Genomic DNA, 16262 nt, shown 5'->3' with positions numbered 1-16262 from the left:
AGTGGTCACGCTTGGTCACTTCTGGTCCAGCCCCCACCCCCACCTCCATATGATACATTCCCCAGTCTGAAGCCCCCTCAGTATGTCCAGCCTGCGTGCAGCTGTCAGAGGGAATACTATTAGATTAATGCTTTTGCTCTGCACTTTCATTTCTAACAACATTCCACTCTGTTACACTGCTGTGATTGAGAAATGTGAAGGATGGTGTTAGTTATTGAAACATTTTCTATAGATTTTAATATTGATACGCTGATGGATGTCAAAACCATCTATGATGTTAGTTGCCTTTATGTTGAGTTAAAATTGCATAATGAACAAACCAACAGAAGTGGGTTGTCCATAATCTTCTTACTTTAACTTAAATACAAAGTTTATAATGTTTTCAGCTTCTTCATAAAAGTTGCTGCTGGAGATTGACACATTGATTTTACTCGATTCAAATGCGCTTTATTTTCACATGAGTAAAATATATAGTTGACACAGTTATTGAGTGAAATATATTATTGACACAGTTATTGCCAAAAGGACAATAAAACTGTGTTGATGTAATATGTAGAAATGATGTAAAAGTTTCATATGTACAGAGTGAGTTCTATGTTGTTCAGTGAGACTAGAGTAGAATTTCATTGATTTTCACTTTAGTAGATGGTGATTGTAGCAGTAATCTGGTCTCTACTCTTGACACAATGAGAATAAGTCAGCACACTGCTTGTTTTTCTGTTTTTTAAAGTCCATCTGGACTTGATCGTCCGTTCCCCGGAGAGGCGTACGAAACTTCTGCTACAAATATTGTGCACTGATGATAGACGTAGCCCATGGCAAGAAGGACTGATCAAGCACAGCAAATGGACTCGCAATTGGAGAGTCGGTGTCTCGTCCTGAGTGAACTAAGTGGAGCACGACAGAGTGGGGGATTTTTCTTTTGCTTTTTTTTTTGGTCCCAGGGAACGACCAGGCCTTTCCCCAGCATGGAGTCATTCTTCATGGACAGGAGGGGGTCTTGCCGGGCTTTCATGTGGCTCCGCACTCTTTCCAGAGTCAACGGCCGTCTCGCAGCCCCCTGCTTTTATGACTTTTTGAACTGTAGGTTTAGCTAATTTGGTGTGCAATGGGAGTTTGATGTGCTGCTCTTTATGTGAGCACGTCTTTTTTTTTCATTTTTGTTCTGCTCCCTGACCTTCTTAGCACATTAACAAAGAAGGAGAGACAATGAGAGACACAAGAAAGAGGCATTTTGAGCACACTCCATTGTGGAAATGTCTGGTCAAATCTGGTAAATAAGAGGTCTCTTTAATCACGGGGACATTAAAGTGGCCATACTGGTGCGCTGGGCCACACACTGGCATGCTAGCAAAGCTGCTTCACATTTGTTACGGTTTCGGAAAGGGGGCGGGAGTGCGGGTTGGGGGGGGTGGATTTCTTGCTGATGACCACAGGATGAAAGACTCGCCCTCTGTTTGTTTCCCTGAACAAAGGTGTAATTACTCTTTTATTTAAGCCCGGTAAATTAATCTCTTGTGCGTTTCTCAGGCAGGAGCCGGCTAGTTCTCAGGGCTCCTGTGAAGCAGACCTGGCAGACTATATGAAGAAAAGAAAAAGAGAGAGAGAGAGAGAGAGAGAGAGAGAGAGAGAGAGCAGCTGTTCATTAGTTTAGAGCCTGTTGATATTAGTTAACCAACCAAAGCGGGAATAAACTTCTGGGAAAATATTTTCACGCTGACATATCGCTGAAATGAAAGCATTAGCATGGGTCATTTATATATTTTCGGTCCTTATTTTCAGGTTGCTGATCATTTTAAGCCTTGCAAGCTGCTGTGTCAGCTTAGCATGTTGCTAGTTCAAGCGCAATGTTCATTACAACATTTACAGTCATAGGCAAAAGTTGGAATCAAATGACATGTTCTACAATCTTAATATGGCAAATTAATAAAGTCTTTTCATTTCTAACCTTACATATGTGACTTTGCCTGTCAGTAAAGGCTTTTCCACCCACCTCTTGTGTGGAAAATTTGCATTAAAAAATGGATAGAAAAGCCAGACATTCTAAAAAATGCATAAATGTTACAAATTGAGTTTTCACGCTCGGATGAGCTGGAAAAGTTGGTTTATCAATGCAAAAAAAAGATGATAAAAAGAGATTTTTTGAATAAAGATCGACGTAGCGGGAACTACATTGAGGCGTTTGGCACTATGTCGTCTCAAAACACAGACGTTTGAGACTGTAAAAATGCATGTTGCTGATGTTGTGACAAAATAACAAAGCAATTTAAACTACAAACTCCACTCACAAACTGCCAGGCATGGGGTGCCAAATTACACCAATAATAAGAGTAATAAATAAATAAATAAATAAAAAAATGAAACTCTCACATGCTACATATTGTTGCTGCTGTAACAAAGTTTTCTATCTCAGAAACTTTAAAGTAGAAAGTACCAAGATTTATTAACTTTGGTCTTTTACTGTTGGCCCATTCACCATGAAAGCAACAGCTTATGTTCAAACGGTGTAAACAAGTAAAAAATGACAACATTATCATATGACAACAAACTTCAGACACCAAACATGTCTGAGCTGATCGACTACATTTGGGGTAAAGATAAAACTGTATATGTTTGATTTTGATTTCCTTGCTACCTGTATGACTCAGAAACTGAGAGAGAATGAAGGTGCTTCTTTTGAGCTGTGAGGAGAAGATGGACGTGTGTATACTTTGAGGGCAAGAAATTAGGTAAAATCCGCCACTCCTTCACCATCCTTCAGTGGTTTACATACAACAGTGGCACTGTTTTGGCCATTGTGGAGATAGCAATGGATAAAACACTCCACACCCCAAACCCCCCCCACCAGCCCCTTTTCTTCTCCACCATCAGTCCAGATGAAATCACTGATAGGGGCAGAGAAGAGATAAAGCCACTGTTATTCATCTCCCTCAAACCTCAAACACCCTTCATGCCCCCATTTTACCTGCCAGCGTTTTGGCTTTGGAGCAGGTTTATATGCAGGGTTTCACCTCCACTTCACCCTAAGAATCATTTCCTGTCTGTCACGTCCTTCTTTAATGCTCTTTAATGCCTCACTAATGCAGACATGCATCGCTTGAGGCTATAAATGCATATAGTATAAGCTGTTCCACCATTTGAGACTGCATTTCATTGAAGTGACAAAACCTTGCAGCTCTGAAATAGTCATTTAAACTACAAACTCCACCCACATACTGTCAATCATGTATGCTTAGTGACAGCAAGAGTGAAAGCAATAAATTAATTTAAAAATCTTTAGCTATGAATGGCAATAAGTCTCATTGGCTGCTTAGCTACTTTATTTAGTTCAATTAGGTTTGATGCAAAGTTTCATTAAAGCAAAGATTTTGTTGAAAAGTTTTCATTACAGCTTGTTTCATTGCAGCAAGAATTTTGGTGCAAAAGTTTTGTTGCAAGTTTTTCATTGTAGCAATAGATTTGGTTCAAAAACGTAATTGTAGCTAAAGATTTGCTGCAGAAGTTTAATTGCAGCAAGAGCTTTGGCGCAAATGTTTTACTGTAACAAACGTTTTGGTGCAACTGTTTCATTGTAGCAAGAGCTTTAGTGCAAATGTTTTATCGTAGCAAGAGTTTTGGTGCAAAATTTCATTGTAGCAAAGGTTTTGGTGTAAAAATGTCATTGTTGCTAAAGCTTTGGTGTTTGCAAAAGTTTTATTGTAGCAAGAGTTTTGGTGCAAAGGTTTTGTTGTTGCTACAGTTTTGGTTCAAAAGATTAAGACAGTTGCATATTGTGCTATGTGCATATTATTGATTGTTCCTGCTGTAACAAAGCTTTTTATCTCATTTTTTTGGACTTTTCCTACTAGCCCATTCAACTTGAAATCAACATCTGGTGTTTTCAAATGGTTTAAAAAAGATAAAGTTTTGATATGACAGCAGCAATATAGTAACTATTTAAATATTGTACCATTAACATCTATAAATGTACATCATATCATCTGTTACTGTGCTGTGCTGTTCTCTCACATAAATTCACGGTTATGTTTCTTGCTCTTGCAGGAGGCAGTTTTACAACAACATCCGGACTGTACGCAGGAAGCAATTCGCTCACAAACTCAACTGGATTCAATAGTACACAACAGGTAGCCATGATCTAATTTTCTAACTTTGGGTTTTCTCATCCATAAACAGGGTGTGCTGTAAATGTATTTCCTCCAGCTTTTACTGCAGCCTGTACAGAGCCGTCTGATGTCGGCATGTGCATGCTGGATTCTCCTCCGGGTTTCTGGAAGCCTTTAGAGGAGGACATGTGTACACTTGCATATTACCCACATGATATGAATCACTCTGAATGTCCTGACCGCTGTAGACATGGATTACCTCTTGCTCTTCGCACATATGAATTATGCCACGAGCCGAGAGGGAAAAAAAGAAAAAGAAGACAGATCGCTGTCTCCAGATGTAGCCCTCCAGAGACATGTGTTGGCGTTTACGTTTTTTGTAATGGGTTCGGGGAAGTAGCAGCATCCCTGAGCGCTTCTAGCTCACGTTTCGGCTCTGATGTTTTTATGCAGGATTACCCTTCCTACCCAGCATTTGGACAGGGCCAGTATGCACAGTATTACAACAGCAGCCCCTACACATCACCCTACATGACCAGCAACAACACCAGCCCCACCACTCCGTCCACCACTGCCACCTACATCCTGCAGGAGCCCCCGTCCGTCACCAGCCAAGCACTCACTGACCAGCCTGCAGGTAAAACCAACACACTGTTAACCAAATTTGCACCACAACGAGTTTTGGTGCTCATCTGTTCCAGAGGGTTTTTAAGAATTTCATTATGAAAGCTAGTAACAGACTCTTCAAAATGTACTTGGTGGAAAATATGAACAGTTTTTAAACATGAACACCTCTCATTTGACCAGGTGTGGGATGACCAAGCAATTTACAAACATTGCATTGTAGTTAACATTTTGGTACAAAAGTTTAATTGCAGCATACGTTTTGGTGCAAACATTACATTGTAATAAAAGTTTTGGTGCAAAAGTTGTTACATTGTAGAAAAGTTTTGGTGTTTTGGTGCAAAATTTCTGAGTAGTAAAAAATGTAAAATTTTGGTGCAAAAGTTTCATCGACAATAGTTTTGGGACAAAATTACATTGTAGCATATGTTTTTGGTGCAGAAGTTACACTGTAGCATGTTTTGGTGCAAAAGTTCACTGTGGCTAAATGTTTGGTGCCAAAGTTTCCCTGCAGCAAGAGTTCTGGTACAAAAGATACATTGAAGATGGTTTTGTTGCAAAAATTACATTGTAGCATACATTTTTGGTGCGAAAGTTACATTGTAACATGTTTTGATGCAAAAAAAGTTCACTGTAGCTAAAGTTTCATTGCAATACATACATTGGTGCAAAATTTCAGAGTAGTAAAAATGTAAAATTTTGGTTTCATTGCAGCAAGAGTTCTGGCGCACAAATTACAATGTAGATAGTTTTGGTGCAAAATTACATTGTAGCATATATTTTGCTGCAAAAGTTACATTGTAGCATACGTTTTGGTGTAGAGGTTACATTGTAGCATATGTTTTGGTGCAAAAGTTACATTGTAGCATATGTTTTGGTGTAAAAGTTACGTTGTAGCATATGTTCTGGCGCACAAATTACAATGTAGATAGTTTTGGTGCAAAATTACATTGTAGCATATATTTTGCTGCAAAAGTTACATTGTAGCATATGTTTTGGTGTAGAAGTTACATTGTCGCATATGTTTTGGTGCAAAAGTTATGTTGTAACATATGTTTTGGTGCAAATGTTACATTGTAGCAGAAGTTTTGGTGCAAATGTTACATTGTAGCAGTTTTGGTGCAAAAGTTTCCTTGTAGCTAAAGCCTTGGTGCAAATATTTCTTTGTATCAAATGTTTTGGTGAAATTATTTAAATATAGCAGAAATTTTGTTGCAGTTTTTTGCACTTGCCTTTAAAATGCTCAAACTGAAAGGGAATATCTTACACAAATCTAATCCAAATATATCAGAGCACATTTAAAGTATAGCAATACATTTTGTTAACAGTGTATAATGCCATGTTATTGTTTCTGCATGTCCGGTGCTATTCTGGAGGTCAAACACTTCAATGGAAAACATTGCCATTCATTGTTGGACAGCAGTATGCCTGCTAGTCCAGCTCATGAATGCTCTTGGCAGGGAAACAGCCATGCCGTGCATTCCTCCTCCGACCACTCGGCTGAGTAACGTCGGAATACTACTGTCAGTTATGAAGAATTAAAATCAAATTACCTTGGAGAAATGGAGGCGGGGTGCAAGCCTATAACTGTGCACTGCTGTAGTGATTGGCTGATTCAGTTTGAGCTGTGTTTTTTTTTCTCTGCAGAGCCAGAGAAAACACAGCAGGCATTAGCACAAAACCACTTTCAGCCTTATAAAGGCAATGGTGCAGCAATCACACTCAGTATGAGCCAAATTCACAGAGAGAAAATTACATATCTAAAGTCTAATAGAGGTCAGTACTTGGTACAACTTACATTTGGATAGTCTTAGTATGTTTGCAGATGCTTATCTTGTCATTAAGTTACATTTGAACTTCAAATAATATTAGCAGAAAAGGAGGCAGATTATTGTTCTTTCAGTTTGATGAATGAATGAAATCTTTTTCTTACACTCACTCTAGTTTCAGTCTCAGAAGCTCCGCCCACAGAGGTACAACCGCTGACTGATGTTTACTGTCATTAAGAAGGCCTCAGTTATTGAAGTCTGTTAGTTATACTGTAATTGCCTGTGCGCACTGCAGTGCCAGCTTGTCAACAGTAGCCAGCAGTTTCTTTTGCTGTGCAAAAATCAGCCTTTAAAAGCAAGATTTAGTTGCTAGGTTGAAAAAAGATAACAACATCATGCACTTAAGAGTTATTTAATAGTTTTAAAGACTTTACCACCACTTTATGTGAAATCCACTGTGTTTCCTGTGAGTCTGTTTTTCTTGTATTTTTCGGCCCTTACATATCAGTCTAATGGCCCAGTTCTGTCAAAATAGACAATTCTTAGCTGCGTTGAGCAACGGATCCCTCTAGACTCTCTGACAGTAGGTAGAAGTCAGGAATGCAAGATGACGCTCATGCTAATCTAATCATTTTCAATTTTTTAAAAATTTATTTTACCTTTATTATACGAGGATAACCATGTTGAGATTAAAAATTTCTTTTACAAGTGAGCCCTGGCCAAGAAGGCAGCACACAACAGCCACAAAGACAATCAACAAGGAAACAACATCACCACCAACAACAAAATCAAATTAGAATTAAAAATCAAATTAAAAACAAGAACAAACAGAATGATACTATTCTTTAACAATTATGTTGGTAAAGAAGACAAATTGCTCCAATTATAAATGTTTCTGCAGATCATTTCATGCAGATGGAGCACTGCAATTAAAGCTGCATTGCCACATTCAGACCGTACTGTCGGAACGTCCAACTGAGTATAACTTTTAGAAAATAAATTATACTCAGACTAATTTGTTGATAAGTAGTTGTAATTCATGTTTCTGGTCATATTAAGCATGATTCATCATATCATATATTTAAAAGACTACATTGTTGTTTTCCTTACAGATGTAATGACTTTTGTCTTGCCTCAACGTCTTTTGATTTTTGATTATGTCACCATGCACCAGTGGGCGGGGCAAAATAATATTAATCGAGAATATCATGTTTTACCACACCCACCTATCATGGAGGGAAACTTTACATCACAGTACAAAAGAGCAATGCTTTATGATTTCTGATTCATGCTATCTGTAAACCCAAGTATATTTCCAATCTTAGACTTGGTCCTAATTCTAACCCCCTGCTGAATCAGTTCAACCAGACACTCTCTTTATAAGTAGAGCATTTAAAGATAAACCAGTAGCTTCAGAGAAATGATTTCAGATTTCAGGCGCTCTTTCTCAGTTTCAGTGCAGTTGATAAAAGAGACCTGTTTGTTTGGGCCTCATTTCGCCGGCCGTAAACAGAGCTTCTGGCATGTGCTCCAAGCAGACTCCTGCTATTACTTTGCCGACCACAACTTGCAAATGAGCTGTTTATTTTCCCTCTACACGCTTCTTTCATTCTTTCATTTGCACTTGCATTTCCAGTAGCTTATTAAAGCTGAAGCTCTGCTTTGTAGTTGCGTTGAGTAATTAGCGGACACGGTGCAGATAGCGAAGGCCCGGCGTAACACAGCGTGCTCCCCACAGCCATTACTGCAGCCTAAATGGTATCAGGGGTGTAAGAGGATCAGATAAACAGAATATTAGCATCTACAGTAGCTTCAGCCCTGGGCTTCAGGAGAGGTAAATGGATCCAGCTGCAGCGTTCAGTTCTGAAGGTGAAAGGCTTTTTTTTTTTATTTCCCTCTTTTGATATGCTACTTTTTCTTTTTTCTTCCTGCAGGAGAGTACAGTACAATCCACAGTCCATCAACCCCCATTAAAGATTCAGATTCGGATCGATTGCGTCGGGCTTCGGATGGAAAGTCACGTGGCCGAGGGAGAAGGAATAACAACCCGTCTCCACCGCCAGACTCTGACCTTGAGGTATTGAAACTCAGCCAGATTTACACAGCATGGAAAGAAAAAGGGTCTGGCTCCATTAATCTCTTACACTTATTAGGGGTTTTTCATTGTTCAGGCTTATTATTATATAAGATTAAGTATTAATCAGCTGAGCAAAATGTACCAAGCAAAATGCATCAGTGTTTTTAAAAAACTAATCAGAATCACTTGTTAAGCTTGTAAATCACTTTGTTTGGGTTTTCAGTGTTTTTTAACCATAAAATACAGAAATAAATATTTTAATATATGTATTTTTACATAAAATATAAAAATGTAAGGGGCTTATTTTATTATTTTGGTGCCCTTTACATCATATGTAAATTTCATGATGAATTGTCTAAAAGAAATGACCCAAAATGACTTGGTAAAAAGTCTGGTTCCATTGACTTACATTAAAAGTAAATTAGGTGCATTTTGGAGATACAAGGTTTTATATATATATATGTATCTCCAGACTTTTTTCCAAGTCAATTTGTATTTAAACCTTACATCTCCATTTTTTTGTCTCTTTTCTTTGACATAGTTCAAAAATGCCAGTCACAGTCAAAATGTCAAGATAAACGGACCAACAGAGATGATCCAAAATGACTTAAAATAAAATCTGTTTTTCCTTCATATACTTTGAAAGAATGAGTACATTTCAGTTTTTGGGAGACAAGGTTTTGTTCAATAGCAACTATAGCTATACAATATACTATATACTACATATTATGCTAATTAGAAACAGCTTCACCTTTTCAATAACATGACCTAAAGCTTCCAGCTGATTGCACCCATTAGCAAGTCAACATCATGGCATGTTAACATATCTGCTTAATTAGTTTGTCGTTATTGATTGTGTTAATGCAGCAGACGGATGGTATGGTCATGGTGGTTTTGGTACTAGTGACCATGCGTCCTTCCAGTTCCCCAGGCTCCTAAACTCATGCACGCTGCAGATATTGACATGCGGCTCAGTTTGCATGCTACAGAGCACAGCATTGATTTAGCTTTTTCTTTCGCCAGCGCGTGTTCATCTGGGACTTGGATGAAACAATCATCGTTTTCCATTCCTTACTCACGGGGTCTTACGCCAACAGATACGGAAGGGTGAGTGACGTATTTTAACCCTATTAAAGCTACAGCATTTGTCCTCCAAGAGCCCATATATGGACCCACAATTTAGTTTCTCTCTGTATAATTTGATTTATAGCAACTATTTTTAATTATTTATAGAAACAAGTCTTCTTCATTCATATTTCATATTTATTATCATAATATAAGATAAATAGCTGCATTAGGTCTAGGGCTCAAGGGGTTAAAATTTGCCTCGAGAGTAGTTGGTGAGCATGCATGTCCACGTTGGTCAGTAAAAAGGATCAGCGTGTGGAATTGAAGCTTTTTGGGAGCTGCAGTGTTTCCTATCACTGTATAAAAGAAACTGCTGCCTTTATTGTTGGATGCACTGCACTGGTTTTTGAGCTACACATGCAGAGCGCAATTCATGTGGTAGTGAAAGCAACTAATTAGAAAATTAGATGTTTCTCTGTGTGTTAATATTTCTGTGATAATACAGTACAGAAATATGTTTCAAACATTTCCTAAATCTGTAGGCTCTGCACTTCCAATTCCATCTTATTGTTAGATCGTATGTGGCTCACCTTCAGAGTTATGAGCCAATTAAGAGAAGTTGAAACACACTGTCTGCCTCTCACTGTGTGTAACTGGTGGATTTGTGTATCCATCATCTGCCTGTAACCTGTATTTGGTGGATTCATGTGTTCGTCTATATTTTGCATAAAACACCAATGACCAATGGGCACTCAGGAAATCACTAAGACCTGACCTATCATGTTGGAAATCTTTCATTTTTCATTCAGTCGCCTCGGATACAGATGTGAAATAGTGTGTAAAAAGTTTGCAGCCACTGAAGTTGCGATGAGGATAACATTGAAGTACTATTTTATGTATACATTCCACTACTTTTGTGAATCTATGGCCTTGGTGAACCCATTTTAAGCACCAAAACAACTCTTCCACATCAGTAAAGCAATAAATTTCTAATACCGGACTTCAATTTTTCAGCTTTAGGGTCGCATTATCTCTTTACAGAGAGCTCCGGCCTCATTACAGAGAGAGCTGAGATTGTTCTGAACATTTTGATGTATAACGTAGATATTATGTAGTATGCAAGTGCCTTTAAAGGTGCATTAAAATATATGCAAAAATCAAGAAAATGCCCCCAGACCCCAGATGGTTAACTTGTAAAGAATGTTCATGTAACTGCATTTTTTTTTTGTATCTGCAAGTACTTTTGGACTGATTCTATTGCTCCATTCATTATGAAATGTTAACACAACGCAAAGGTCAACTGGAATTTCTAAATAATACAAAAAAGTCAAAACCGTCAAAATTGGAGACATGGTTTTGCTTGACAGCAACAATTTTCATGTTCATATGCTGCTCATAATGGTTCTCAGTTTGTTTGTTGATAAATGAGATAACCAAATGAGATGACCAAAATAGCCAGTTGCCTCTTACTTTTGATTTAAGTGACTAATTTTTCATTATGAATTTACACTATTTGGCTCATTAAAGAGCACATAATATTGTTTACATTACAAGATTGGCTAACAGAAAGTACTGCAAATGTGCTAGTATGTTTCAGATTGTGCTTTGGGTTTAGAAAATAAACGGCAGAAATGGAACGCTCATTTCTTTGCCTTGGCATTGTAGGGTTAATCAGAGAACAGTGGTCAATATTGCAGTGGGGCTTACAAAAATATACAGGAAGAAGGCCATTTTGGGTGCATGCTCTATCTCTCTGCTGTGTCCAGATAATTGTTTCTTTTTTTAATAGGCCCGACGAGGCCTTCCAGGCATTTGGCTCGGCCTGCAGCTGTCCCTGCTATGCGGCTGGTACGGGCGTGGGCCGCAAAACAGTTGCACCGCGAATGTCCATTGACACTTCTTAAGGGTTTTTTTTCTGTCCTTCAGAAATACTTCATTGTTAGTTTAATTAAGTGCTCTCCAAACCAAACCCACTCAGTGAGATTAGCCTGCTGGAACTTCCCCAGAGTGGCCTGCTTTACTACATACAGAGGGAAATATACAGCAATCATTGTCCTTTTTTATAGTTTTTGTATAAAAAGATGTTTCGGCAAAAGATATTTTGTTGAAGGAATGCCACACAAAAAAACACTATTGATTTATTATAAAGTCTTTCAAAATATGGTTCTTTGAAAGAAGAATTGCAGTAATCTTTTTAAAGTTTAGAAAACTTTTTTAATGCTTCATATAATGACATTTGGCTCTTTTCTCCATTGGGCTTGTGCATGAACATGGTGTTTTTAGTTTCAGAGATGAATAAAAAAGTTTTGTTGCAGTTTGGAGTGAAGAACCTCTGTAAAATTTAAAGAAACATCACATGGTGTGCTTTTGGTGTGGAGGTCCCATTATGTGGAGGTTCTTTAGATAGACTCTAAAAATAGTGATAATTATGGTTCCAAAAGGCTTACGGTGTTTTTTTTTTTTAATTTGAAATGTTCTTCACGCTTGCATATCTCCTTCACAGCAAGTCTTACTTCAAAGAACCATCCACTGAAAGGTTCTGTAGGGAACCAAATGGTGCCTTAAACAGTACTGTATATGGGAATGTTAGCGATGTTAGCAGGTTCAGAGGGCTGTGAATTGGTGAATGAGAAAGTGAATGAGGTTTACTTTTTGAGCTCATTGTATTTGTTATTTTATATAAACCGTCCCGATCTATATTTAAACTTTCGAAAACAAACAATTTGGGAAATCCTGCATTCTGCGATTCTCAGGACTCGGCTATGATCTCATAGGTTTATTTAAGTTGGACGACGGTTCAGTGAAATCAGCGGATTATAATTTCACTAATAACTCAGCGAGGCTGCTGTAGATCGCTGGGCATGTTGGTCTGATGATTGAGCGCCACAGTGCTGAGGTTTGTCGAAGTTGCTCAGGGTTTTTGTGGATGTTCTGAGGGTGTTGTAGGAGCGGTCAGTGTGCTCTCTTTGTTCCGTGCGCAGGGTGTTTGGTTCTCTTTGTTCTCTGCTCAGGGTGTTTGATGGCAATGGTGTTTTGGTTTTGGGGTGAGAGAGTCTTGCCCCTCGACCCCTCTCTGTTTATTTACTTTGCCTTTGGCTGAGCATGCTGGGTAAGAAAGCGAGACTCTCTCTCACACAGTTCGACTCCCACAGCCATGAAGAACGGACGCAGCTCTCTCTCTCTCTCTCTCTCTCTCTCTCTCTCTCTCTCTCTCTCTCTCTCAGTAGAACCCTCAAAAACTAAATCTAATATCAGATTGTTCAGTATTTTATGTGCCCACCCTTTACCTTTATTACAGCTTCCATTCTTGTCAGGAGACTCACTTTCAGTTTTCAAAGAAAACTGTAGGGATATTTTTCTCCAAAGTTCCATTTTAGAGGTTTGTTTAGCAGTTTCTGCTTCTCACCATTCAGTCCATAAAATCTCAGATATTCAGCTTGTAGTGCAAATATTCTTCTTTCCTCAGAAAGGGATTCTTGACAGCTGCCCATAGTGTTAAGTGTCTTCTCACAGTGGTAGGATGGACAGAAACACCTGTGGATTTTTTTTCAGATCTGAAGTAAGAGTGGAGCTTGATTTTCTCTCTCTCAAAGATGAAAGCTTTGCTGTTTATCTGATTGGGACAGGTATGGTGGTCTACTGGTCCTTTCAGTCCTATTTTCTCTGCAGCTTTTAATCATTTTTGAACTCCAATTTTGGAAACTATGTTTTTTTTTACTTACTTTCTTTTGACTTTCTCCTTTCTTGTGCAAGTAGATTATCTTAAATCTAATCTCCTCAGAAATATCATCTGAAAACTATAAATTTGTACTTACTGGCCATTTTGACTGAAATTAAATAATAATAATAATAATAATAATAATGATCTCTGACTCATGCTTAGTAATATAGATAGATAGATAGATAGATAGATAGATAGACAGGTACTTACTATAGACAGACAGACTGATAGACTGTTAGATAGTTCTTGTTGTTTATGCTGTAGTTTATGCTGTTGTTTATACTTAATGTAGTTTATGATTATTCACATACACATTTATAAGGTGATTTGCATATATTTGCATAAACATTGCATACAGATAAAGACATTTTATCTAATATATAGACATTTTCTTGCTGGAAAATTCCTGAAACAGTGTTTTTATGGTGTCGTTGTAGAGTGGGTTCTATAAATAGATCTGAATTGGCATCCCTGCTCTAGCGATCAGTTTTCTTGACCAGCGTAAAGACCACTCAGCTCACTTCCTTAAAGCTGACGACTCTAATCAACTGAGTGGACAGAGGGGTGAAGAGGGGATGTTTCAGTGTGTGTCTGATGACTGCTGATGCTCTTCCAAACTCCTGTTCTAGATATTGTATACCTGTTGTATTGTACTGTAGACCTGGTACATTCATTACCTGTTCATATTCATGATTCTTATAACTCTCATGACTGTAATTTTGCAATCCAGCGTTGATCAGAGCAAAACTGGTTCCAATTTTGAGCCATTTCTTCTTCTTAGAGGTGCTTCCTTGTGCTCTGAAAGTTTATCCTCACACCGTTGCCCTCGGTTATGCTCATTGCAGAAATAAAATCTTAAAGCTTCTTTAAAACAACATCTGTTGTCACAAAAACGTTTGAACTGAAATTAAATTCAGTCCCAAAAATAAAAGGGCCAAAAAGGTTCTTTGCATTACAAGAGCAACTTTTGGTTCCCTAAAGCCACATAGCTGTGTAGTCTTTACCCACGGTGCACACGTGAGCCTAACTTTTTTTTGCAGTCTCATATCTGTGAATGTAAATCTCATAGATTTACAGACATTCAAAAAGTAACATTTTGTTATAAAGACCTCTGGTCTGATGCTCAATGTCAGCACAGCAATAGCTAATGCCAGACAACAGCTTGGCCACACAGCTACATATTAGCAGTGTGCCGCCAAGCACTACTGGCCAATCCCTGTCAAATTAAAGACCAGATTTTGCACGCTGCATATAAACAGACTACCAAAATGGTAGCTAAGCACGATCCAGCATCTAAACAATCCCAACAACAGAAAATTCTCCTGAGTGCAGCGTTTGTTTTTGATTGCATTAAGAAATTGAAAAATTTACAAAGCCAGGACAGCAGTGTGTAATATTAGACTTGTGGGGGTTTGACTGAGTTTTAAATTATTGTTGAGTTAACTGATGAATGTTTAAAGAAAAAAATAATAAAATAAATACTGGCTGCCATGTTTAAAGGACAACAGTAACAGCAATATAAGGAAAAAATTAAAACTGTATTTATGTAAATAATAAGAGTTCAGAGTATGGAGGGGCAGGTTGGCTCATGGTTTTAACCAAATTTGACATTTTTACAATCACCCACCTGCCAGTTTCTATTAGGATTAAGTCTACAGGTATGCTAAAAAAACACTTTCAGTGGTTTCAGGATAATTTTTGTAAATGAGTGACATTTGGAACATTTAAAGAACCTTTGCATAATGTGAAGGCTCTAGGAAGAACCTTAAAATTGGTAACTTTACCTCATGTGAAGCTTTAAACCTTTGAAAGGGTCTGGAAACTCATACATTTTCAAACATGGTTCTTTAAGGGAACCAAAACGTAGGGGATTTTGGGGGTGGTATGGAGGGGGGTTTGGTGCATGTGGGGAGTTGGGTGGGGGTTGCCGTGGCGCCCTGTGGACGGCTCTGACAGAAGCCAACAGGTGTGGACACAAGCAGTGACAGCAGCGCAGGCTTTGGCCTTCTGACCGCTTGTATTCTTAACTCCCTTGCTGATTGATTGTTTAGATTTAATTGGAGAGGATTCAGACTGCACTTTACATTCCTCTCGCCACCAAACCTGCTTTTATTAACCATCGGATGCATACGCAGGCGTTTATAATGAGACCGTTGACTGCAAGGCTCAGAATAGATTATTACAGCAGCGTGGGCACATCCTGACACGCCATTCAGCTGTACACGGTTAGGGTTACCACTGTATTTAATATAGAGGGCTGTCGAGGGGGGTTATGTACAACACCTTCTATACCGGTAATCTTCACTGCCTGTCAAAAGTTTGAGCACAGAAAAATCAAACACTGCTCAGAAGATATGAAAAGAATTTTTGACAGGCAGCATATTTACACTGTTAGGTCAAACCTTGTATTTTGTTTTTGTTTGGTCTTTATACAAACATGTCTTCATGAATGGACCAGTAGAAATGATCGAAAATGACCCAGAATAAAACTTGGTTACATTAACTTACATTCAAATTAAGAATGTGGTAAGGCTTCCTTAATTAATGCTTATGTGCTTTTCAACCAAGCAGTGTAAGCTTAACTGAAGCTAATTTACCTACAAATAATGTTTTTTAACACTGCTGTATCAATAACAAGCAACCAGTGACTACTAGGTTTAAGTAGTTTTATTGTATGAGTAAGGGCATTGATTTTTCACTTTGCTAGTGGAGTAGTAATAAAGAATAAAAAGGAATAATAAGTAATATAATTAGTAAGTAACACAACATATGAGAAACCAATAAGTAAAACAATGCATTTTGACAGACATGCAGATCATATTCACATGTTCCCAAGATGTTCCAAAGTCTTTACACTTTGTCATCATAGTAGTTTATTATAGTGACAGGTCATTTATGGA

At 38.1% G+C, this 16262-nt stretch overlaps 1 protein-coding gene across 5 annotated transcripts in view; it reads left to right on the top strand.

The window, feature by feature from the left end:
• The window catches only part of eya1 (EYA transcriptional coactivator and phosphatase 1), a 62272-nt gene that overhangs the window by 24908 nt on the left and 21102 nt on the right, over positions 1 to 16262 (top strand). For all 5 annotated transcript variants that reach the window (XM_036558507.1, XM_036558506.1, XM_036558505.1 and 2 more), the window contains 4 exons: positions 4042 to 4124; positions 4557 to 4740; positions 8431 to 8573; positions 9597 to 9680. In XM_036558507.1, the coding sequence (XP_036414400.1) occupies positions 4042 to 4124; positions 4557 to 4740; positions 8431 to 8573; positions 9597 to 9680 (494 nt within the window). The remainder of the gene's footprint in view (positions 1 to 4041; positions 4125 to 4556; positions 4741 to 8430; positions 8574 to 9596; positions 9681 to 16262) is intronic.

This window comes from Colossoma macropomum, unplaced genomic scaffold (assembly GCF_904425465.1).
Source record: "Colossoma macropomum unplaced genomic scaffold, Colossoma_macropomum, whole genome shotgun sequence".
Taxonomy (NCBI): Eukaryota; Metazoa; Chordata; class Actinopteri; order Characiformes; family Serrasalmidae; genus Colossoma; species Colossoma macropomum.
The sequence above is the reverse complement of the archived record's forward strand: the minus strand, read 5'-3'. Positions and strand labels throughout refer to the sequence as shown.